Source organism: Rhinolophus hipposideros (assembly GCF_964194185.1).
Source record: "Rhinolophus hipposideros genome assembly, chromosome: 2".
Taxonomy (NCBI): domain Eukaryota; kingdom Metazoa; phylum Chordata; class Mammalia; order Chiroptera; family Rhinolophidae; genus Rhinolophus; species Rhinolophus hipposideros.
The window spans coordinates 22,699,836-22,726,195 of NC_138048.1; the positions used below are offsets into that span (position 1 = coordinate 22,699,836).

At 35.0% G+C, this 26,360-nt stretch overlaps 1 protein-coding gene across 2 annotated transcripts in view; it reads right to left on the minus strand.

Moving 5' to 3' along the window:
• Positions 1-4,757: 4,757 nt before the first annotated feature.
• Positions 4,758-26,360, minus strand: part of VGLL3 (vestigial like family member 3) — a 49,544-nt gene continuing 27,941 nt past the window's right edge. Inside the window, exon 4 of one of the 2 annotated variants that reach the window (XM_081063581.1) lies at positions 4,758-10,014. In XM_081063581.1, the coding sequence (XP_080919707.1) occupies positions 9,971-10,014 (44 nt within the window). In that variant the 3' untranslated portion in view covers positions 4,758-9,970. The remainder of the gene's footprint in view (positions 10,015-26,360) is intronic. The other variant, XM_081063582.1, reaches the window with a different exon arrangement.

Consider the following 26,360-nt stretch of genomic DNA (forward strand, 5'->3'; position numbering starts at 1 on the left):
ACTTGTAAGCTGAATATCCTCGGGCAAGTGCTTAACGGATGATTTCCTCAATTCCCTAAAATTACTGAAAAATAAGATGAAAAGAAAATCCATAGTATTCAGTGCTAAATGATTGACATACTTTAATCTCCAGAACAGCTCTATGAAATAGTTACTTTTAAATATTGGAATAGTTACTAAATGAAATAGTTACTTCATTTTATGGATGAACACACTGAGATTTAAAGAGGTTAAGGAAATTGTCCAAAGATGTACAGCTTCTAAGTAGCATCATTAAAATTCAAATTTCCATTTATTTTTAATATATTGTTAACAGCCTCCCAAATAATGCTGTGATATCTACATATTGATATTGGTGAGAATTCTTTGAGATAAGTTCACTTAATGTTCATAGTATATAGAAGACTTAATAAATACCAGCTCCTATCTCTTTGTAGCTATGTAGTATTTTTAGTTCTTTCAAAAGAGTTTACATTTCTTATTTCATCTTCACCTGACAGATAAGGAAACTGAGGAAACATGGGGCTGAATGGTATCAACAAATAACCAGAGAAACTGGTCTGAGGACCCAGGGTTTCTCTCTCCACATTTGCTACCTTCTCTTCTCCAAACCTCCAATCTGTCAAAATCCTGTGAGAAGAAACTTTCATTTTTCTCTTGGGTCCTCCCTTCCTTTTTGGCTCCAGGCAGAAAGGCGTATGCTTATTTTCATAAATGAATGAGTATCTTAATGTTACAGAACCTGATAGCACACACTTAAAATGATTACTTTGTGATCTCTGGGATCATCATGGCAGGAGGCCACTTTCAACTAGACGCTTGCTCCCCTGCAATGACAAGCCTTAATGGAATCTGGCCTGTGGAGTGTCTGGGCTGTGTGCGAGGCTGGTGTCAGAGCAAGTGCAAGCAAGTTTCCCAGAGCTCAGCCTTTACAACATTGTGTAACTCACACATTCCTTCAAGGCACCACCCACCTTTTCCAGTGGGAATCTACTGAAATGATTTTCTTTGAGGCAGTGTGGAAATAGGGGGGAAGGGTGTGAAGTATGTGCTTTTGGAGGAGATTGTGGATGGGGGAGTGGGTGGAGACGGGGGGGGGGAGGGGGGCGGTGACAAGCAAAGATGGAAAAAATCACCACCACCGCCACCAAAATATTCTGCTCAAGGATGAGAGTGTACACCCTACAGCTGCTAGCACTGTTCAGCATATTTTGCATATTTACATATACCAAGTATTTCCAAACAGCCTTGTGTTTGTTTGAAAATCCCACACGGAGATGTCTGGTAAAGCTGTTACTGTGCAAAGCTTATTTTCTTGGTGATGTTTACAAAACTGTTTTAAAATTTTTGTATATACATCATAAGTCGACCAGAAGAGTCACTGTCATGACCCACATTTTGGAGAAATCTGGATTACTCCAGCTATCTATCAGACAACATACAGAGCAAAACACCCATGTTCTAAGGCAAAGAAAGCACCTGGTTGGTTGAAGCCACTTTTTAAAATTATCTTTGATTCAATACAAAATGAAACACAAATCATCACTCAGTGATCCTCGTTAGTTCTGAAGACACCAAAGTGTGATTTTCCTTGTTGCTGTTGGTTCTCATTTTTGAGTTAGAAGTTTTTTTGTAAGAAAAAATGGTAACACTGGATAGATTTCTCATGTAGCCATTTTCCTTTGGAAACATAAAACACCACAAAACCACACACAGCCCATTTGTTAAAGATTAAGAAACTTCCAGCAGAATGGGGTTGTTTAAAACTATATTTCCCTTTTAGCAAGATCCACAAGAAAAGGATAGAGTGTCGTGCTTAAAGGGGAACAGATTTTGTATTTTTTGGCAAGATAGTAAATCCTCTGCTGCTATATTTGGCTTCCTGCAAATACTCTCTTGTACAAGTGCAAAGTGAAGATCAGCGCCGGTGTTCTTCATTCAGCCACAGCCAAACTTGGTATGGAAAGTAAAACAGTTGTGCTTGCGTGTTGTTTTTAATCAAACCTAGCTCATTTATTGATCAACAGCATTTTAGAGTATTGGTACCTACTTTACACATTAAATGAATGTATCATAACACGTTTGCATTCCATAACAGTTTTTCCACGGCTTAACTGATAACAGATGTAATGATTCAACCTAGACAGAAATGTAAAAGCTTTACCACGTCAGTGTGGTCATATATAGATATTTAGTTAAATGTGGATAAGCAGGTCAAATGAGATGCTTGGAGACTTAGAACATCACAGAATGGGCATATGTTCCCAAAAAAGGAAGCAAAACAATTAAATGGTAGTGATTGTCCCCAAAGAAAACACACTTCAGCTAGGAAGAATCTGCACCAGATGTCCTGCTCTCCACCCCCCTGAGTGCCTGTCTGAAATAAATACCACATAACCCTTTGGATCCCAAGGCACTACAATAACCACGTGAAATGTTTGAAATAGCAACAAGAATTTCCTTCATATGCAGTTATTTAAGTGAATGAAAATGAATCCTACACAAATGAGCACGGCAAACATGGAACAAGCCTTGCTAGTTCCAGTGACATAGTAAATCCTCTTAGATTACAAGACTGATAAAAAATAATAATTGAAATCTAATAGTAATTGTGGTAGGTAGAATGCCTCCCCTGCTAAATGTTCACATCTTAATCCTCAGAATTTGTGAATATGTTACCTAACATTTAAGGATTTTACAGATGCAATCATTTAAGGACCTTGAGATGGGGAGATTATCTTGGATTATCCAGGTAGAGCCAATGTAATTACAAAGGTCCTCAAACATGTAAAAGGAAGGCAAGAGAGGCTCAGAGTGATGCCAAGTAAGAAAGACTTGACCAGCGGTTACGGGCTTTGAAGATGGAAAAAGGGGGACATTAGCCAAGAACTCTAGACCCTGAAATCAGCAAGAAAACAAAGTCTCCCTCAGAGTACCCAAGAATGAATGCAGCCGGCACTTTGATTTTAGCCCACCGAGACCAAGGCTGAATGTTTGACCTACAGAGCCCTAAGATGAATTTATGTTGTTTTAAGCCACCGAATTTGTGGTCATTGTTTACAGCATCCATAGAAAACCCGTAACAGTAGTCTAGTCTAAATATGGCAGCCTGTTCAGAAGTCTGTGCCAAATTATTTTACCTGTAATGCTGGAGGGTCTACTGATTTAAATACTGATTTCCAGGCTTTGCGCTTTCACAATGAGGATTTTATTTAATAAAACATTAGACTCATGTGGGGAAACTCCAGCTTCCTTTAAAAATATAAGGTCTTGGACTTCTTTCTAGGTGTATTTCTTCAATGTCAATGAATTGTTAGGAAAGTTTTGTTTGTTTTTCCATACTACTTATACCAAGTTCTGTATCAACAAATGTAAAAACAAAACAAAATACACTTCTCTCAAAGAGTGAATGGATAACTTTAAAGCATTGTATTAAAAAAGTTCATAAGTTTCTTGTCGTTATGTAATTAATATAGCCCATTTCACTTGCTCTTCCATTATAAACGCTTGTTTTATGATCCATTCTTCACTGTAACATATCCATTCTTTGGCTCTCGAAATTAACCTCATTAAACAAACAAAAAAATACTATGATGTTTTAATTTCCAAAGATATTTATAAGTTGCTTAATTAAATAAGAAAAAAACAGAAAGCTTTAGTTAACTGTCAAGAAATTCAGACAAAACCAAAAAGCTACATTAAATATAAACATTAACGTCACATTAAATTATTTATTGAACAAATTGAAGATGACATCTGTTATTACAAAATCCTTGATTATCTTATATCATCAACACATAGGTATAAGACCTGCATTTGAAAAGTGAATAGAGATATGAAAACATCTCTTTCCCAACCCCAAGAAAAACAGAAAAAAACATATGATTTTATAATTAGCTTGTAAAGCTAAACGTTTCATGAATTATACATATTTTTTATAAATTGAAAATGACAACATTAAGATTAATTAATTTGTCTTTCTGGAAATATAAAATTAAGATAGCATGAAATTACTCATAAAACTAACAGATCTGGAATTTCAATATTGCAAGATAATATTTCTATCATTAGTTTTCAGTTTACCTAATCAAGTGACAAATATTAAGTTCACCACACTGTGCATTTTTTTAAATGAAAGTATATCAGCCTATCTAGATTTATACGATGAAAACAAGTTAAATCCATGTTTTCCTTTCAATATATGCACTTTAAAATGACTCAATGAATTCACATGGAAACGTTTCCCTACAATGTATATCCAGAAAAATGTATGGAATAGTAATTTTAAATCAGATATTATATCTAAGATTGTAAATATCCTAAGAAATTAAATCAAGTATGTAAATATTCATTATTAATTTTTGTCTTAGCCACAGCATTGAAAAATGTACATCTTTATTAGTATAAAGAGATATTACTAGAAAAGTTCACATCTTATGCATAAATGAAAAAAGCTAATTAAGGAATCTCGTATTCTAAAAGAGTTCTTCTTAGGCCAAAATTTAGTAGTCCAGACACTGTTAAAAAGGAAGTTAATTGATAGTGACCAGCCCTTTTCTAAAAGGTGTCATTGTTTACTTATACAACAGAATTGGCAAATTACACTTATTATTTCTCGGAATTTTAAAGGGGGATTCTGATAAATTTATTGGATCCAATTAATTTGCAATTTCAAGAGAACTAGTTTGATCAGTTATGCGAAACTATAAAAAATATTTTTCAACTAAACAAAAAGCACAATGGACAATAAAAGAAATGAGAAAATTAAGATATTTTAATAATAATAATGAATAATTTGGAAAAGTGTATAAGGCAAAATTCCCAGAAAGCACTAAAAGAAAAAAAAAAAAAACCTACAGAAAAATTCTGAAAGTCTGTTCTGTGACAAACCTCCTCCATGACCAAGTTAGGAAGGTAATTAACATTTTGAAGCTATTGAGACTGAAGTTTCCTTGCAGGCCCCACCCATACCCCCATCACCAGAGTCATCCACTTTTGTATAGTTTACATATTTGTCTTCAGCATACATCATTGAACTGAATCTTTCACCTCATTTTTCTAAAACAACTTTAATAATAGTTTTAATACTAGATTTAAAGGGCTCTTGAGCCATGACTTTAGGAAATAAATTTTAATTTCTTTCTCAAACAAGCCTTAAATTTTCTGAAAGATGCTTCTTTTATCCTGAATGAAAGAAAACAAAACAACAACAACAACTAAAACTGTGTCCTTAGGGTCCTGCATATTAAAACAGGCAGGCTGATTTCAATCTTGGTCTCAAACAGTTTCTGCTTTCTGCTGTCCTTCTGTCTGTTGCGAAGGTGATCAATCACAGGAATTCTAACTGCCATCAATACCCCTTTGTAACTGCAACGGTTCAAATAAACTCTTTCCATCTTCAATAACTGACACAGTGTCAACATCTGCTTCCAATAGAGTTGTTTCTTTTTTTCTGAAGTAGAGTAAATCTGCTGACTGAGATCGTAAAGGGTTGTGTGTTTTTTTTCCTCCCCTTTTCATGCGGATGATTTTTTTCCACCATATTTTGCAATTTTTCCTCCAAGGCAAGTTAAAAAAAAATGGATAACTTCAAAAGAGATGTTTTTATTCCAGGTGCTAAGGAAGCCCAAAATATAACTGAAAAATATAAACTTTGGTAATTTAATGAAACTGTCGCCTTAGTATTGGAGAAAATAATCCATACAGTCCTGAATGAATAGAATTTTAGAATATGCAAGAAAATTCAGAGTTGGACCTACATACCACTAAGAGGTTAACTTATTTTCCTTCATAAATGGCACACTAAAATATTAGAGATAATTAATAAATTTACATTTTATCTTCAACACCTAGTAGAAGGCAAAAATTATCTTGCAATAATTTGTTACGGAAAAGCACAGTCCTGTATCTATGTGATTGCTACAGAAATGGGTATGGAGAGTAAAGAGAAGGGACACTTTGGGAGCTCAATTTTATGATCTACTTACTCAACTGATAGACACGTGTGGTAGCTAGCATTTATTAAACATCTACTATGAGACAGCTGATTTATCATATGTATGATTTCCAACCTTCACAGCCGGCCAGTTAGGTATTATTATCCCAATTATTCAGGAGATAAATAAACGAAACCCCAAATCACACACATCTTATTGTGGCTAAGCTAGAATTTGGAGAATGCCTTAATGCCCAAGCCAATGCTTTTTTCCATTAATTCATTCTGCTTCTCTATTCAACCCCTAGTCACAACTCTTACACATACATACTTTCTTTTCCATCACTTAATGCCACTGCCCCATTGACTTAATTTGGCAAATATTATCTAACAAAGGGACACTCAGTAAGGAATAAAATGCAGTTTCTTGAAAAATAGTTTCTGATTGCCAGTTTAAAGTACAGATGTAACATAAAACCAGATAGCAAATGTAAAAGCTAGATAGATTCTGTCACATGTTCTACAGGTCTTAAAGTAGGAATGGGCAAATACTATTTGCATAATGAATAACAAACTCCTCCACAGCATGTTTTATGCCAGGCTAGAATGTTTTTTTAAGTTTGTTATAAAGTTAAAAAAATTAATTGCTCAATTATTAGCAATCCACTAGTTGTCATTTACAAAATTTAGAGCAATCCTGGCCATTTTTGCTTAAAATAATTATGTAAGTAATTTTAAGAGGAAAGGGAAAGGCGAAAAATTACAGGGGGAAGTTAGAAGGGATGGTTAACCTTCTTAAGAAGAAACATTGTTCTCTTAAAAAGTTTAGAGACTCTTTTTCAAATAAACAATGAGGGACCAATAACCTGCTGAGATCTGTCTTGTTCCTTAGCTCATTGTAGTTTAGTGTTGGAAGGAAGCATACATTAGATGTTAAATAAATGAGATGATTTTCTAGGGTTTAACTCACAGATCTTTAGAAAGTTTGGATAATGTCTCATTTGTAAATTAGTCAAAGGTATAGTGGTTCCAAGTGAAATTAGGGAGGGAGGTGGGAGTTCTCAATACAGTAGTATCTCAGTTTTCGAACGTCTCTGTTGACAAACATTTCGATTTATGAATGCTGTAAATTTTATAGGTCTATGGTGTGATTAGACAGTAAAATCCATGCTAAATTTGAAGTTTAGGGGGTTGATTTTAAAGGTCTCGAATGGATTAATCCATGTTACATTATTTTCTATGGGGAAACCGTGCTTAGGTTTTCAAACATTTCAGAACTCAAACAGACTTCCAGAACCGATTATGATTGAAAACTGAGGTACCACTGTAAAGCCAACAAAGTTCAACAGCATCATTTTGATGTGAGGAAACCAGACCCAGAGAGTGTTAGCATTTTAAAGTAAATTCAGAATATCATGCCAAATTACAATTCATCCTTTTTTATAACTTCTGGTGGTAACATTAATATGGTCATAACAAGGGGATGCGAGACCATTACAGAGAAACATGTACTCATTCACTTTGTACTGAGATTTCGATACACTCCTTGCGTATCAAGGATCTAATCCTTGCCATACGCTAACAACACCTGGGCCTGTTCTCAGTAGAATAGCTCACTTACAAATCTTTCCTGTGGAAAGCAGAATTCAGGTCCCCAACTGTTGGGGGGCCTCCAGAGCAAAGTATTTCATATTTCATCTTATAGTTGCCAAGAGTCACACAAGGCCCAGTCTCTTTTCAGGGTGAAGCAGTCGAATCATCTGCTCTCTTTTAATTCAATTCGGTAAAGAATAAGGAAAAGAGCAGAGAGTGAATACTTTTCTTCTCTAAATTGGGAAAGTCCAATTTGAATGATCTGAATGGGATGGAGGACACCACCGTTCTAAGAGAAAATGCACAGGAAGTTAATAGATTACAGGAGAAAAATAAGTAATCCTCAGTGAGTCATCCTATGTGAACTATCAAATACTTGTCTTTGAAAACTCAGGAGGATACAAGATGAAACCAATTGTATAGACTCATTCAGCTCTGTGCTCCACAGCTTTGGGCAAATTACAAATAATTGTATCAAATCAAATTGTAAATCAAAATATAGATAATTTAACCAAGCCAGTCCCTAGAAATCCAAGTTGATATCATCAGTGAGTGGAAGATACTTTAAGTTTGGATCTCACATTAGGTAAAAATGTGTATTATGCTAAGGAAAGTCTGGTTAAGAAGAAGCAATGTAAGAAGTGAGGAGAACACAGTAAGACAGTGTTATAGATGTATAATGCATGAGATGCATCAGGAAAGAAAACTAGTATGTAAAATAGAGCTAAGGGAAATATTTGAAATTTATCTGTAAGAACTCTGCCTAGCTAAGCAGAGGTTGTGTCATTTTTATATCTGTAACATTCACATACGTGATTTATACAATTTAAGATTGAAAGTGGTATTTCATTAAACATTGTATTTCATGTGGCTGAGGACAGGGATGGGGAAAATTGTAGAAACGTTTTTACCAAATAAAAATTTCTATATAACATCAATTTTTTTAACATGACCCTTCTCTGGAAGCAGCTGAAAGAAAGAATAGACTTTTCATTAAAAGCCCTTAAACTGTCTTTAACTGCTACTTTCATAATCCTAATTTTTTCCTAGCAGGGTCTTAACAATAATTACATCTTCACCTAATTTAGATTCTGAGGGTCATGTCAAGTTGAATCCAGGGTTTTCAATAATAAATTTCAAATAATAAATTGTCAATTTATTAAACCAGTTTCAGTAAGTGTGGCATAAATCCAAATTTAAAATTCATTTTCCCTATTTTTTCTTAAAATTAAATCACCTAAACCAGATTTAAACCAAAAAAAAAAAAAATTGCAAAAACTTGTGTTTAAAATATTACATATACAGCATATTAGGTTCAATTCACAATGATAGGTAACATTATCAGAAACAGCCACTCAGTTAAAGTCTTTGTGATGTGTCTAGTACCTGCCCAAATATTATCCCTTCAAACTATCTCCAGGAAAAAAAAAAAAGTCCACTGAAATATGACCTTAAAAATGGCCATAAATGAATAATTAGGAAAAAGGAAAATAAATCATTGGAACTCAAAGGTAGCATGGTTAAATGCATTTTTTTTTTCCAGGAGTTTGATAAAACTCTGGTTCTATTTATCAAAGTCGGATGGACTAGAAAAAGAATTATATGTTCTAGGCAAACTCTCCATCTGATTGAAAGTTTATGCAAAACTTTCTTAACCTCTGGGAGAAATCAAAGTAATGAAATATCCTTTCTTTAGTGTGGCCATTAAAAACTTCCTTTTGAAGCTATACATATAACTCAAAGCTAAGTAAACTAGCGTGGAATTAAATCTTCTCTGAGATAATGTGACACAATACTATATTGGCTTAGCTATGATGCTATTTTTGTAAAAAGGAGAAACTATCAAACACTTGAGGTAACCTAGAAAGCACAGAGCATATCACAGACATCTTAAAAACAAGCATTTTAAACATTTTTGCCAGTGCTTCTCTGAGAGCAAGTTCTTTAAACAGAACTTAACAATGTTTACAATATTAAAAAACATACATCCCTCAAAAATAGCCCATCAATACTAAATCAAACTTTCTGTATTTCTACAAAAATAGATGCACGTAGAGCTACACACTGTATTCCTGAAAGAATGAGCATTTCCATCTGTGGTTCATCTTTTCCTGACAAGGTGGTTGGTTCAAAAAAATCAAAATGAAACAAAAATTAAACCATGTATTGATAAATGCAAGACAAAAATAAAAAGAGAGTTGCACAGTTGGCAAAGGCTCAGATGAGGGGAAAAAAAGCAAACAAACAAAAATGCTTTTCTTCAATGTCTAGAACCCACTCTGCTTTCTCAAGAAAAGGCTCCAAACCCAAGTCAGCTGGCTGACACTTCCTCTTGTACTTCCATGTCTACCGTGTCCCACTGCAGAATGGAAAATCCTGGCAGCATCTTTTCCCAGTGGGCCTGTGGATTCACACTCCAACCTGACTTGATAATACTGTGTTTCAGTACCATGGTGATTCCTTACTCTTGTCTTGATGCTGTAGACCTAGAAAAGGTGACAATGAGGAAAATGAAAAGCATTAATACATGTCACCTTTAAAAAATGGGCATAATCTACAATGCATTGGGTACAGAAACCAAAAGGACCAGATAGGCAACTATGCGGTATGGCCTAAGGACCACTTGAGCTCCAAGGAAATTCTGTGCTTGAGCTCACAATTTTCTAAATGCCAACCAACACAGTAGGTTACAAAAACTAGACTAGAGCGGTGTTATTTGTACAGTACAATATCGTTACTGTGGGTTATATTTCCTTGGAGTATCAGTGAATAAAATAAAATAAAAGTAAAATAAAATAAAAAATTAATTTTTATTTTTTAATTTCAAAGGGAGTGGATACTGTGGGAAAACCATGTAACCAATCTTTGGGGCATTCACTAGCACTTCAGTTAATACTTTTCAGCAACAAAAATGATACTTTTGGGGCTAAAGTAGTGAACAAATTCTGGTGTTACTTTCAAATGTATTCCATAGTGGAATTGCTATAAATAATGGTTAAAAATTGACCCTACTATTATTAGTAAAATAGAATAGTCAGTTCATAGCTAATAGTACAAACCTATATTCTATTTATAAATTTACTTATTTTTATCACATTTTCGTCCAGAAAATATTTAAGATGGCTTATAAAAAAATCCATACTTCATAGCAATAAAAATTATAGATACATTTAAAAGAATAGTGAAAAAAGGAAAATATGTGAACATGTATAAATTCCAACTCAAAGATAAAATGTTTAGGAAGAAGTTTATCAAAGAGAAAACAAAAAAATGTGACTGATTTGGTTCTAAGATAGTCAGTCGACTAATTTCTGATCTGGGCAATTAGCATAACTCCTTCAGCCTACACCCACTTGAAGTCATTTTCTTCAGTTTCCTTTATTTTTGTTCTGAGGCCTAATTGTTTGTTTGTAAGAGTAAAGACTCAGAATAATGGCTGCTCTTAAGTTGGTTTGACACCAAATACCAAAACACGAAGGTAAGGGGATTCAATAAGTGGGGAGAAACACAGCCTGATTGCTTTGTGGGGGTGCTCAGATCACAGGCTGTCTTCTCGATCCTTGATCTAAAACTGTTGTAAGTCTGGGCTGGATGTCAGAAATAGAATGGTTAAATAAGCCAATATGGTTTTAAACTGTAATTGTTACTAAAACAGCTGTACTGATTTCATTTCTTGTCCCTTCAACTTGTCAAATAATTTTATAAAACAATGAGTAACATCACAAACAGACACAATTAGTCAGCCGTTGATGGGAGACATTAAGACAATCTACAAAACTACATAAGGGGAGAGAACACAAATAGAAGACAAAGAAGCAACGCATAGAACCACAAGTCACTATCTAGGTCCTTTGGCACTTATGTACTGGGAAAAAGCAACACTTTCCTAAAGAAAGATTATGTCTGCCTTCATTTTTTTCCTCATGTTTACTAGTATCATGTTTAGATACAGAGTCAATAGTTTTCCTTTCCCCTTTCAAAAAAAGGGAGAAGGATAAAGAGAAGGGGGGAGGAAGAATAAATAAAAGGATTTGGGGCACACCGATTTACTTTAAGTTTGCCTTCAAACGATTGTGTGGTTAGAATAATTTACAACCTAACATTGTCTCTGTTGGGTGACTGTTATAATCGAAACCACCTTAAATGACAATCTGCTGACTGCATAAATATTTTTTTCATTATTACAACGTCTCATCTTCTGTATGACTCAGTATTTCCACACTTGAAGGCTCCATCAATCTATAGAATGTCAGCACGGCACTCATGAATAGTGTTGGAATCATCAAGTGGTCTGAATGTCTTTTTCCCCCTTAAATAAAGGCAATCCCTACTTTGTTTTGCAAAGACATATGATTCCTTCAAAATCATGTTAGCCTTTTTCTGTGGACAAGAATTGGATTACTTAACATAGTCCCAAATTTTCCAACCAGGGAAACAGAAGGCATTGTCTCATTATAACTTCATCTCTTTAATATTTCCCTCCAAGTCTTTGCATTACTCTGATGCAACCCTTTAAAAAATCAATTCACTTTGTCCCCAAAACTGAGGGTTGTTAGATGGGCGGGCGGGTGGGGATAAGGGGGAAGGTGAGGGGATTAGAAAACAGTCGGTAACCACAAAATGACCTCAGGGTTTTTGAAAATTAATTTGGGGAACGTAATCAATAATGTGGTAAAGATTTTGTAGGGTATCCGATGGACACGTGTCCCATTTGGGAGACCACCTCAGGGATGCTGTAGATGCCTGATCACGGCACTGTACACCAGAAGCTGAACAATAATGAATGCCAAGTATAATTTTATATATATATATATAATGTGATGGCTTAGTGCGACGTCGGAGGGATAGTGGATGGGGGGAGAGGGGTTCACAGTGTGAGGGATATAAATGATGAACGTCTAAGTATTACACCTTGTCTTGTGCACCTGAAACTAATAAAAAAAAATCAATTAATCTAGGGTCTGAAATGTGTTAAATATCTAATGCGGTCCTTGTGGTTTAAATTCTTTTTGCATTAATTAACAGGTATTCACACCTGTAAATTTCAAAATAGGCCTCAGTAAAGCACAAGAAAAATGAACAACCTCACTCAAAAGACCCTACTACTGGTAAGTTGCAACAGAGAAGTACGGCTATGATTTTTCTTGTTTGACAATTGATGAAGGTAGATTATAATATTTAAGACTCACCCAGTATATTTAGTTTTCCCAGAAAGGGTTTAAGGGGACAAAATCATTAATCCATGAGCCTTATGTAATCTGCATATATTTGAGATTTCCCTAAATTTTCTTACCAGAACACAAAATCCACTACTATAATTTTGTTCCTATTCAGGCTTTTTGGCTTTTTCATTTTCCTAACTCAAACCCATGTGAAATAAGTTTGTAACATATCCTGAAATCTCCCTACTGGCTGTCTGAAATCACCCATATTTATCTTCTTGATATTAGAAACTCAGTTTTGGTTTTATTGTTTAGTCCATGAGATTGGCAGTAGAAAGGAAAATAAAAATCATAAAAATGATGTTAGTGAACGTCATCTGAAGTGCTGAATATGCCAGGCACTGTGCTAAGTGCTTTACATGAATTATCTCAATGTCTCCAACCATGCTATGATCATATCCATGTTACAAGTGAGACTAAGATGCAACTACCAAGTAGCAGAGCTAGGAAAACAAGGCGGTCTGATAACAGTGTCAGTGGTCCTAACCACAAGGTATATGCCTCTCCCTATATGGACTATGTTGGCTGTAGGCTGTGTCACTAGCCTATACTTCCCTAACTCCCCAAATCAAAATTCTTTCATAAAATCAATTCAAGGAAACGTTAATGCATGTTTAATGTTATTTTGCACTGCTTAGAAACATCATTAAAAATTAACAAAATAGCTTTCTGTGCGATTTTTTTTTTCACTATACATCCTCAATGTTTTTCCGAAGACGTAGTAAATTATTATACAGTAGTTTGTTATACTTTGGATGAGAACTATGTACTTTGATCATGAAATAGGATATGCCATATGCCACTGATAGGGTTTTTGATACATAACCATCCCCTGCCCCCCCAAACTTCCCCTGTGTGAACACTGAAGACATAGGGTAGCCATTTGGCTTATGAGGTGGTTGTCATAAATGGACCAACAACAAAGACATCGCATCGTTGGCTTCGGAGTTTGAGAATCTGGGATTTATTTAAGAGGAAAACCTAAATGGAAATATCAGCCCACAGACCCAGTTCCTCCCTTCAATTTCACCACCACTACCACCTGACCGCCAAAAGAAAAGGAAAACAAACAAACAAACAAACAAATGAAAACAAAAAAACAACAGACCCAGGAAGAGTGCAAAGGAAGTATGAACATAAAAAATAAATTTAGGATAATTAGAAGTCTTGGTCAAGGAAAAGAATCATAATTTGATTTCCCTATAAAATTTGAAGAATCTGTCTGTATAACAAGGCACCATAACTCATTTTCTCATTTTCTAGTTGAGATTTCTGGGAGGCAATAGAGTCACAGATTCACCTTTTGCAAAAGGCTCTGGGAATGAGGAAGTAGAGATTGTAGCAGAGTGTGTCCACACATGAAAAGGCTGCAGATTTCCCCCTCTCTAATTTATCTCAACACTTAGGTGTCTTATGAAAAGATCTTAAAGTTCCCATGAGCCCACTAAGAAGGGAACACAGTTAGCTCAGAGAGAATTCTGGTGAGCCTGCCAATATGTCCTGAATAGCTATGATGTAGGTACCCCATGGCAGAAGAAATGGCATGGGCACACCACTCAAGGACCTTGGAGGGATCGCAAACACTAGGAAGCTGAACTCCTATCAAACAGGTCATTATAGGGGGAGCACTGTGGAGAGAATGAAGGAGAGGCAGAGTTGGGGGGAAGGTATATGCTTGGAAACAAAGGCCAGGATAGGATGGAAAAGACAAGGCCAACAATCAGACGGCAACAACTTAATTCACAATTTTTGTGATGTAACTAACTCCAGTAGCACAGAGACAATCCGAGAGAGACACTGAGGGAAGAATCTGAGAAGAGGTTTTATCTCAAAATGGGAAAATGTTTTAAACTGAACACAATGGAGATATCATGGGGTTGAGCTAAGAATACTCATAATCAATGAGATTACGTTTTCTGACAATGGGAAGAAATAAATGAAAAAATGGGTTACTGAAAAAGTTGCTCTCTGGCACACCTGAGTTTTGGGGATTGTTTCATTGTCAAGAGTCATGTCCACCAGAAAAGCACATCCTCCTTCTAAGGAAGCTTAATCACTTGACAACACCATTGGCTATAGTCCTTAAGTAAGTTGAATATGCTTCCAATTACTTTTATTGCTGGAGATAAAAAGTAAGGTAATGTGGTAACCGTACACTGGAGAACATCCTACTGATAAAAAGAGAGGAACATAAAACCTGAAAGTGGGTAGAATATTTTATGACCTATAAGTAAAGAAAGCACTTAAATGAATAATTATAAACTTTTTTACTTCATAGAATGAAGTGTCTAGAAACCTTTTTGAATTAGAATGCTTACTATTAGACTAAAAAGTTGGTAGCTTATTACTATATAAAAAAAAAGAATCATCTGCTTCATCCCTACTTTAATAAAGATAAGTCATATTCATTACAAATATAAATATATTCAACACTGTGGGGGATGTTATATCAGAATATCCAACCTTCACCAACAATTTGACCTCTAACACTGTCATTGAGAAATGATCACAAAGTGCTGCTAGAGACAGTCTTGTTATCTTCTCCTGCTTTATAAAATTATCACTGGTAACGATCATACAACTGCATTTGTTTGTCTGCGCCCTGGGGCAATCAGTTTAAAGGCCAGTTAAGAATTTCTAAATGAGATCTACGTGGTGGTAGCACTTTAACACTAATGTGTGTGTGTGTGTGGGGGGGGGAGCTAGAGAGATACAGTTTGGGAACTATGATTTCATATCAGGCCCATATCAAGATAGATCATATTTGACCACCATAGAGACCTCCCTTTATTCTTTTTAAAAACATTTTTAAAGTTTCAAAACATCATAGATTTCTTGTTTAAAAATCAAGTTATGGAGCATTTGGAAAGTAAAAGTTCTACATAATATCCCCTGTCATCACACAAGTTGCTGAGTACACTTGGATGTACTTATGTACTCATACCATTATTTATACCATGCTGCAACATGCTTATTTCCCCAGCAATATTATCTCGGAAAACTATTCTGCATTGGTATGTAGATCAACCCTTGTTTTACCCTATACCATAATTTACCCAGTTCTCTCTAGATGTACATCATTTGGATACACACACTCACATTGTACAAACATACTTGATACTTACGTGAGTATTTCAGTAGATGAGACAAATTCCTGACATGTTTGTATAATTGCTGATTACAAGTGTTTATGTACATTTACATTTACATATTTCATTGTGGGTGCTAAATGTTTCAGGAAGTTTGTACCAATGTATTCATATTTGTTTACTATTTATTATTATTATGGAGATTTAAAAGTATCTAATTGTTTCAATTTGCATTTCTTTCAGTATTAGTGAGGCTTAACATAATGCGATCATGGCATTTCTTCCTCTGTGTTTGGCCAATTTTCTATGGTTTTCAGAAAATAATTTGTTTATTGATTTCTAACTGCTTTTTGTATATTAAGTATATTAGCATTTTTTCCTCATGTATCACAAATATGTTTGCCAGTTTGATGAGTAGTAAGTACCTCCATGCTTAGTATTTAAATGTTGGACAATAATTCTATTTAAAATCATCCTAAATAAGATGTATTCTAGAACCAGAATAAAGATTAAATTTATTGTGACACCTGCTTCACAATGATCCTACATCATTACAACTCTTACACACTAAAACAACGGTAAGACATTCCTAACTCTGACAGCATAATGATTTATTAGCAGAGAGAGGTTTCTTTGCGTGTTTTTTTTTTTTCTGTATATGAAGATGTTTCCTTGAGGCACATTTAGAATTGACTTAAAATCTCCTTGTAGTAGTACTGTCAGAAACAATGAGGTGAAAACTGTCTGAACTTGTCAAAATATCTTTAAATTCAGATTCTAAAGAGGACTAGAAATGTAAAACCCATTGAACCTGACATTACTAGTAGACCACAATTTACTAAGTTACTGTAAGAAGCACAGCACCTGCACACCTGAGGCAAACACTGCAGGTGACAAGCCATTTAGTGCCCAGGTGTTTCCTGCGGCTGCTGTTTTTCCAGACCCAGACAGCAAGCCACCTTCCTCTGTCTGCCGTCTCAGAACCTTCCTCCCTCTCAAACCACAGACCCGCCCAGGCACAGAATCTTCAGCCTTTGCTGTTAGTGACATCCATTTCCTCAGACTTGTGCATGTTAAAATGCCCCGCTGGAAGGGAAACTGGCAAGTACTTTAAGCACCAGGGTATGGAGTTACAAATCTGAACCAGTCATTTTTAACTGACCTTGCGGACAAATGCAAAATATAAATCACAGATTTAGGTAGTTTTTGATCAAGACAGCAATTTACTGTACTCAAAATTTGAATGTCAATGCGATAAGCTGTTGGGTGCGAGAAGCTGGGGACCAGGAGGTGCAATATGGAATGCAGACACTGCTCACCAACTCAGTGACCTCGATTTCAAAAGCAGATATAAAGAAACTTTGAAGACAGAGACAAAGGATAAAGGGGAAAGGGAGTGGTGTAGAGTGAAATGGAACACCCTCTGTAATTTCTTCTACAGATTTTTCTCCCTGAACTGGAGAGGAGCAAATCCAAAAAAATGCTTGGATCACTTATTGTAACTGAAACCACAAGTTATAGTACTCTCGAGAGATTCTGACTATCCAGACATCTGTTGGATAACAAATGCAGCCAAACATGCATCTTTAAAGAGGTTTCTAGGTTATGCAGTGACAGCTTTATGATCCAGAAAATAGATAATCCAACCAGAAGAAGAGCTAATCTGGATCCACTGCTTACCCACGAAAATATAATTAGGGATACGACACTGACACAGGAAACACTGTACCTGGGAGTACAGGTTATTCAAAGACACAAACATTTTATAAATTACTTTAGAACTGCAGAAACACAAATCTATTTTTATGCCCATTTGGTTTAAGTAATCAACCTCTCCATTAAATCAAAACATATTGGAAAATATTCAGTAAGAATGAGATATGTTCCATATACATCAATTCTACACTGACATTAGTAATTTTTCATCTCACTTATATGTGACGTGAGCACAAGCTTGCTCTCTGATATTTTCCAGAAAAGTCTGTTGAATCCAAGGAAACATAAATAGAACTTCAATGATTATGAGGACGCTGAGCCTCATCGGATACTGCTCAAACAAAGCAGCCACAAAAGTAAGTATTATAACACATGCCTGTGGTTGACAAAAATTGTGAAGATAAATTTCCAGTGTATTAGGCTGTGTCCAAATGAAAACGGCTTATTTTGCATCTCATTGGTCTCTCGCAAGACTTTTTTTGGTCGTCTTTTTGCCAAGGAATTCAGAACATGCTGGCCACAGACAACTGTTTGTGAAACCTTATATTGTTGATAAATAGAACAATAAGAAAAGAGTTAGGCAGCCTGAAAGAGAATAAAGAGAAGCTGTAAATTCCGCAGGCCATATAGAATTTTTGTATACGATCTCTGTAGCCTGTTAGAAAGCTAATGTACAATTGTCTGGGGACACGTTCTAAACAGAGTTCTTCTTTTGAGCTGTTTCTTTTAGCCATACCCTTACACATGATGCAAGAAACAGCAAGGCATTACTAAAAAGGTAATTTGCTGATAAAAAAGACAATGACTTTTGAAACAGGCCTTAATGCTTTGAGTGATTCTTTTTCAGAGCCATGCTAGAATTACCCATGAGCTTTTTTCAACCTCTATAGTTTCCCTCTCAGGCGAGCACAGACGTTTCTACTTTAATAAAAAAAAGTCCCCAATCTTAACCACAGCTGGTTGATGACAACTCCTTTAAGACACAATCAAAAGATGATGGCATTGCCTAATTTTGCTTGCAAATTTGAAGAAAACATTTCAGAAAGCAAGAGGTGCTACCCAATGTATATAGCTATCTGTAAAAATGTGCTTATAAAAATAATACTCGAATGGAAAATGGATTAGATTTTAGTTCACAACTTTCAAAAATTATCATGTATTAATGGAGTTTGGGTGAGTTACATGCATAGTCTAACTTCCTTGTTCTGCATATAAAATTTTCTATATATACATATATACATATATATGTATATGTATATTTAGTACCCTCTCATTCCACATGGTAGTGTTCTATACAGAGAAAACTATGTTTTAAAATTCCTTGAAGTTGTCCATCCTGATACCTCCTCAAATCTTTTCCTTCTTTATTCCACCTCTCCCATTGTCTGCCCACCCAATAAAAAGCACCCAGTTTTCATTGTATGGCAAATACAAGAGTTTCTGTGCTTCGAGAACAGAAATGAATTAAGTTAGATACAGTCAGGAAGTGGCAGAGGCATTTAAAGCCAGCATCTCAATTATTCACGCTGCTTTGCATCTCTAGTGTGAATTTCTTTTTCTGTTTGAAATGCACCATACTTGTTGAGGATAATGAGAACTTTAGTTCTGCACCATGTATCATCATCTAGAAAACACATGTATGGACATTAGTTTATTGGAATCTCCCAGTTTTGTTAGGGTATGATATATTATTTCCATTTTGCATCTAAGGAAGAGGAGCTGAGAGGTTATGAGACTTGTTTGACATAATACAGCTAAGTATTGATATGGGTCCCAGAATCTATATTTTGGTCCTCTGCCTTTCCCAGATACTTCTCTGGACACACATCTCTACATCTCTGCAAAGATTAAACTTCCCTATATTGACCATCATTCTTATGAGCCCCCAAGTGATTTGGAGGTGGGAATAAATTATTAATAAAATCAATCTCTCTCTCCTCCCTTTTTCCCTCTTTCTGTTTCACACATATACGTATGCACGTACATACATACAAATATGTTTTTGTCTTCTAAACTTTCCTCCCTCTCTCCTCTTTAAATTCCAATTAGTGACCAATACCTGCCACCCTAAAACGAAACACATGTTGACAAGTGAGTTTTCTCTGCTGTCATTGAATTATGTGTGCATGCACACACTGCACAGACACACACATACAGCACTTCTTGTCATTCATTTTTATAAGAAGTGCATATAAATGCTCTTTTGCATCTTTTTTTTTTCAGTCAGCAATACCACACAGAACATAATTCACTCATAGACCCCCTTTGATGTCACCTGATTCGTTTTTTGCTACTGTGAAAATTGTCACAATAAACATTTTTGTACATATATTCTCATATGCTTCTGCTTATATTTATGTGGCACAGACTCATAGGAGTAAGAATTCTGGGCCAAAGTTTATGAGTATTTAAAAGTGTCATGCATTTTCTAGTTTACTTATTTAAAAAGCTTACAACTTCTTAATTTTCTATCAGCAATGTATGAGAAATAGCTTTTTCCCTGAACCAAGATGTATTTTATATTTTACAGGGATTCAAATTCACACACACACACACACACACACACACACACGTACACGTGATTATTTATATTATTAAGCAAGTGCATCCTAAAACATGTTGATTCCTCTCAGAAGGTTCCTGAACTTGTCCTGTAAGGTACAAGTTGGATCTGCAAGAGAAATTCCCCATGCTTTGGGCATTGTGACATATGGCACCATCCTATGGATGAAGGCCCAGAAGTGAGCCTGGACAAGATCGACAGAGCTCTGGGGTAGCACTGGAATTTCATTAAGGTCCTGCAGAATCCAGCCAGGGATACTCAACACTGACAGCAGTGCTCTGGAATGCATTTCTCTCTGTGATTCACCATCCAGGTCCTTTTCATGCAGATCTCACTCTCTGGCATATTGCATGCATCTCAAAGATGGTTCCCATTACCCTTCTGGTCACAAAATTGTCATTCTGGACACGTGCCCTATACAACTAATGTCATTCAGGAGTGTATAAATATTTTAACACACCTTTGGTGGTTTTTTTTTTTTTTTTCTCTCAGTGAAAAAATAGACTTATGACATAAGAAAAAGTTTTGCAAAAAGTGTGAAACAACTGGTTGTTAATTGCTGAAGTCTTTATTGCTACCAAATCATAACACACTTTTTAAAAAGTGCAAAGAAAGTATTAGTTTTTAAACATTCTACCTAGTACTTTTTTAAAATCTGCAACTATTGCCTTGTGACATTTTAACTATCCTAAGTGAGATAATGCCCTGAAGGTAAATATCCAGAAACCTACAAAACTTTATGAAACAGCCTAACTGCCACTAAAAAACGGAGTCCTATGGCTGGCTTTTATAAAAATAGTATTTAATTTGTCTATCTGCTGAAATCAAATCATTAGAAGTAAACTTCTATACCTATTCTATCTTATAACACCCCACCAAAGAACATTTCCTAACTTTCTCATCATTTATAAAAGTTATTAATAATGTCAGGATAGACTTCAATGAATCTATCCTGACTGACCCGATAATTTTCAGAATTCTAACAACTGAAATATATGCTCCATGAGATGGGCAAATGTAGAAAGGATTGAGAGTGTCTTTAGTTGACCACCTTCAACATGCATTACTTTGATGTCCTCTCTTTGTGAAAAGTACCTTAACGCTTTCATATTTTCTATAAATCATTCTATCCTGTTAATTATTACTGTGACTCTCCAATGATTTCTCTCCAAATTTACCTTATCTCTCTCATTGCAAAGCCTGGAATGGGAGCATTATAATATGAAGTAAATATTCAAATATCTTAGGTTGGTTACTCTTGGTTTCTTTTAGTCTCTTTTTGCAAATAATTTCCAAGAGGTTATTGGACACAAATATACATTATTTTAATCCTCTTAATTATCCTCAGTGAAATTCAAAAATTAGTAACATTCTAAAAGGGGATGTTGTAATAGTTTAACATGGTTATTCTGAGAACTTTCGTACAAGCTCAGTCTTTTTTGTCCAGGCTTGTCAGCACCAGAGCACCTATAAGAAGGCATGGGTCTTGAGACGTGATCTAGCAAGATGGCAAATTTACAGGTTGGATAGAAAAGTGTGTGGTAACTTGATGTTCATCCCTCTATCATGGAGAGCTACTGCCTTTCCATTTGCTGCTCTAATGCACAGTTGCTTTTCACCTTGCTTTTTTATTCCCTGTATTTGATAAAACAAAGATATATGAGTATAGGTTTCTACTAAAGGATAGCAATATAAAAGCTATCCGTAATGTAAAAATCTGTATAGTTTTGAGCAAGACTGACCTCCAGGATCTTAACAATTGAACTAGTTTAATATATCTATTGCAAAGTGAACACGATGTAACAATTTTAAGCAATAATAATCACAACTTAAATCTCATTAAAATATAATTTTCGTAGCTTGCAAATGAAGGCACTTTCAAAACCTATTTAGATTAAAAGATTCAGATTAAGACAGAATTTTTTTAAATGTAGTTTACAAGCTTTATACCATAACCATTCAAAAAACCATTGCAGATGAATCTATATTTATGATATTATCAAACATAAGTGTCTATGAAGAAAAAAGAATAGGTAAGAAGGATACTTGTGTACTCCAAACTTCCCCATTGGTGCCCAGTGCTCACTATTATCAAACTTTAAGTCCTCAAAAAGTTTTTTCCATATTTCTTAATGGAATAATTCTATTCACAGGCTAATCAACTCCATTAGTATGAAAGTCTCTTCAGAAATAAATCAGTTTATGCCTCAACACCTGAGAGAATACTAGAAACATAACTTCCTGTACTTATGAAAATTTTCACAACCTACATTTAGTAAGTAATTTGTAGATCTAGTAGTCTCTATTGTAGTTTTGTTTTTCTCTGTCTAGCAAGAATCAATGTCCCATTCTATGATACATAATCTTGATTTCACTTGATATCTGAAGATATGGTCACTGGGGAGAGATAAATAAGATAATGTTTAATACCTGGCTATAATCATTGTTTGGGGTAGAATCATATCATGATTCACTCACTCATCAAATCTATTTATGCAAATGTATAACTAATGTTCACATGACAATTTTTTTGACAAGCCACAGGGTAGGTATCTCAATATGTTAATCCCCTTTTAGCTCCAGATTTCCTTAACCTGTGATATATTACAAAATGCTCTTCTGTTTTGGTTTTTAATTTTAACCTACCTAAATGTATCATAGCATAAAGAGCATGTGTACCTCAACTCTAAACTTTTAATGTACATTTTATATTGAGTAATTGTGACATTATTCAAGGTTAAAAAAAATTATAAAAAATTGTAGCTAAAATAACATGAGGGACCCTAAAACAAAATAAATCTGTGGATCTAGAGATGAAAACAATCTCAAACCATGAGCAGCTTGTGTTTATAAAAAAGAAGTCATACACAAAGCATGACTCCTTTTCCTTTGGTAAATTTAAATACAGTAGATGAAGCAGAAGTTATAAATAAAGTCAACTCTGTATTTCAGTAAAAAGACCTCATTAACACATCTTTACTTAAAAAATTAATTCTTTACAAATAAATGTTTTCAGATTTTTTAGGTAGATACCCAGGAGAGGAATTGCTGGGTCATACGGTAATTCTATTCGTAATTTTTTTGAGGAACCTCCACACTGCCTTCCATAATGGCTGCACCAGTCTGCAGTCCCACCAACAGTGTATGAGAGTTCCTTTTTCTCCACAGCCTCTCCAACACTTGTTACTATTTGTCTTGTTGATGATAACCATTCTAACTGGTGTGAGGTCATATATCATTGTGGTTATTATTTGCATCACTCTGATAATTAATGGCCAAGACAAGGAAACAACCAAAGTGTCCCTCGATAGATGGTTAGATAAAAATGTGGTATACCATGTTTCCCCGAAAATAAGACCTAGCTAGACCATCAGCTCTAATTCGTCTTTTGGAGCAAAAATTAATACAAGACCCAGTCTTATTTTAATATAAGACTGGGTGTGATATAATATAATATAATATAGTATAATATAATATAATATAATATAATATAATATAATATAATATATATAATATAATATAATAACACAATACAATATAATACTGGGTCTCATATAACATAAGACTGGGTCTTATATAAGACCAGTTCTTATATTAATTTTTGCTCCAAAAGATGCATTAGAGCTGATGGTCTGGTGAGGTCTTATTTTGGGGGAAACACAGTATATACACAATGGAATACTATTCTGCTATAAGAAAAGATGAAATAACACCATTTGCGACAACATGGATGGATCTTGAGATTATTATGCTGAGAGAAATAAGTCATACTGAAAGAGTCGAGAACCATATGATTTCACTGATATGTGGTATATAAAACTGAAAATAACAAAGGAACAAAACAAACAGATGAAGAAACAAAAACTCATAGACACAGACAATAGTTTAGTGGTTACCAGAGTGTATGGGGGGAAGACGGTGATAGATGAGGGTAAACAGGGACAAATATATGGTGATGGAAAGAGAACTGACTCTGGGTGGTGAACACACAATGTGATATATAGATGATGTATTACAGAATCATACACCTGAAACCTATGTAACTTTACTAACAATTGTCACCCCAATAAATTTTAATAAAAAAATTAATTCAAATTGGTTGGGTATACAACATTGTGTGTCTTATTTGGGGTAAATTATTGCTAATAACAGGAAAGAAGAATGACAGGGTTTCAGTGATATGCATTGTATGGTTACAGCCACTGAAAGATGAGTAGTAGTTCAGAATTCACTTAATGTCACCTCGAAAAAAACCTGATTAAGATACAGAGACAAATTCTTACATTCATATATGCATATCTAATAATATGTTGTATTATAATCACTAATACACCTTCATTTAACTCTCTTCTTCCTGAACATGAAGAGTCCCAGTACAATGCTCTGAACTTCCTGAAGTTAGTTCTCCATATCCTTTGATAACCTTCTTTCTTCATCTTAGCCTTCCAGGTATTTATTATCTTCAGCCTCACTTACCCTTCCTAACCGACACTTCTCTACAGCAGCTTCATGTCAGTGAAAGTTACTGATAAAAGCTGAAAACTGTGGCTTTTATTATGGGAGGGGGATCAAGATAAATAGCATTTCCAAAAGAACATTTCATGAGAAATTAATAAGTAGGCTAAAAACAAAAATATGCCCATAAGAAAATAAGAGTGGAAAAATCTCCTATTAAAATTTAACATGTTTCTTTACTAAAGAATTTACATGCTAAAGTGTGATCTCAAAAAGAGGTATGTAGTAGGCAATGTTAACAAATACATTTCACCATAGACCTTTTCTTTCCTCAGTTAAGCTCTTATTATCACATGCTGAAACTATTGTTCCTTGGAACCTTTTTGGAGACCCCTAAAGGGAAAGGGGAAAGCCTAATGTGGGATTTGGGATAACAGCGTTTTTGTAAAGATGTGTATTTTCAGGAGGGAGGCAGACACAGGTGCCCTATAATCGTATCAACACGTTGACCATCCTAAGGTATCTGTATATAGTATCTATGCAACACAAGGAGCAAAAAGTGAAAGCCAACTAGGCATGACAGCAAAGTAGGGCCAGAACAAGGGTGAGGGGAGCTAGGCACCCTGGGGGCAAATTTTAAGGAGGCATTTACATGCAGTACTCTGAGAATGAGTATCTCTTTAGACTTTGTGCCTGAGGCACCTCACTCTCCTCACCCCAGTTTGTGCCCTTCAGAAAAGATGGACCATCTCACTCACTTCATTCTTATGGAAGAATTTTGCCTACAAATCCCCAGAACTCTAACCTGTTACTATATTCTGTAATAATTTTTAAATTAATTACAGATATAGTAAATGTTCTTTGAAAAACTTTCAAGAAATACAGAAATATATAAAATAAAAAGTGAGGTTCTCTCAACCCCACAGTTCTAATCCTGGGTATATAGGTGAATATACCCAAGAGAATTGAAAACATATGTTTACATAAAACTGTACATGAGTATTCATTATGGCATTATTCTTATTAGCCAGAAAAACAGACACAAACCAACTAATGAATAAACAAAATGTAGAATGTAGTATGCATATCCATACAATGGCATATATCCACCCTTAAAAAATAATGAAATTCTGATACATGCTATATGGATGAATCTTGAAAACACTGGCTAAGTCAAGGAAGGCAGACACAAAAAGATACATTTATGAGTCCATTTACATGAACTGTCCAAAGCAGCCAAATTCATACAGGCAGAAAGTAGATTAGTGGTTGCCAGGTCATAGGGGGTGGGGGTGGGAGGAACTGGCTGTGATTCCTAAGAGATACGAAGTTTATTGTTGACGTGATAGAAATGTTCTGGAATTAGACAGTGGGGATAGTTGCACAATATCATCAACATACTAAAAAAACACTGAATTGTACATTTTAAAATGGTGTAGTATATGACATAGGAAATATAGCTCAATAATAATAATTTAAAAGTGAAAAAGAGTGAGGGTCTGTCCACCTTCCCTTTGATTAACTAAAATTTAAAGAATACCTATTATGTGCAAGGCACATTTGTAAATGCTTTACTCATTAACTCATTTAATCCTCAAAACAACCCAGAGACATCTTTTAAAGGTAAGTTGAGATAGCCAGGGGGTTAAGTAATTTGCCCAAAGCCCTGCTCTAGTAAGTGACAGAAGTGAGCTTATAAAATAAGACAGTCTGTTTTCAAAGCTCAGGATGCCCACTAATTATTAGGAGTAATAATTATTACTCATTAAAACTTGGGGGTACATATT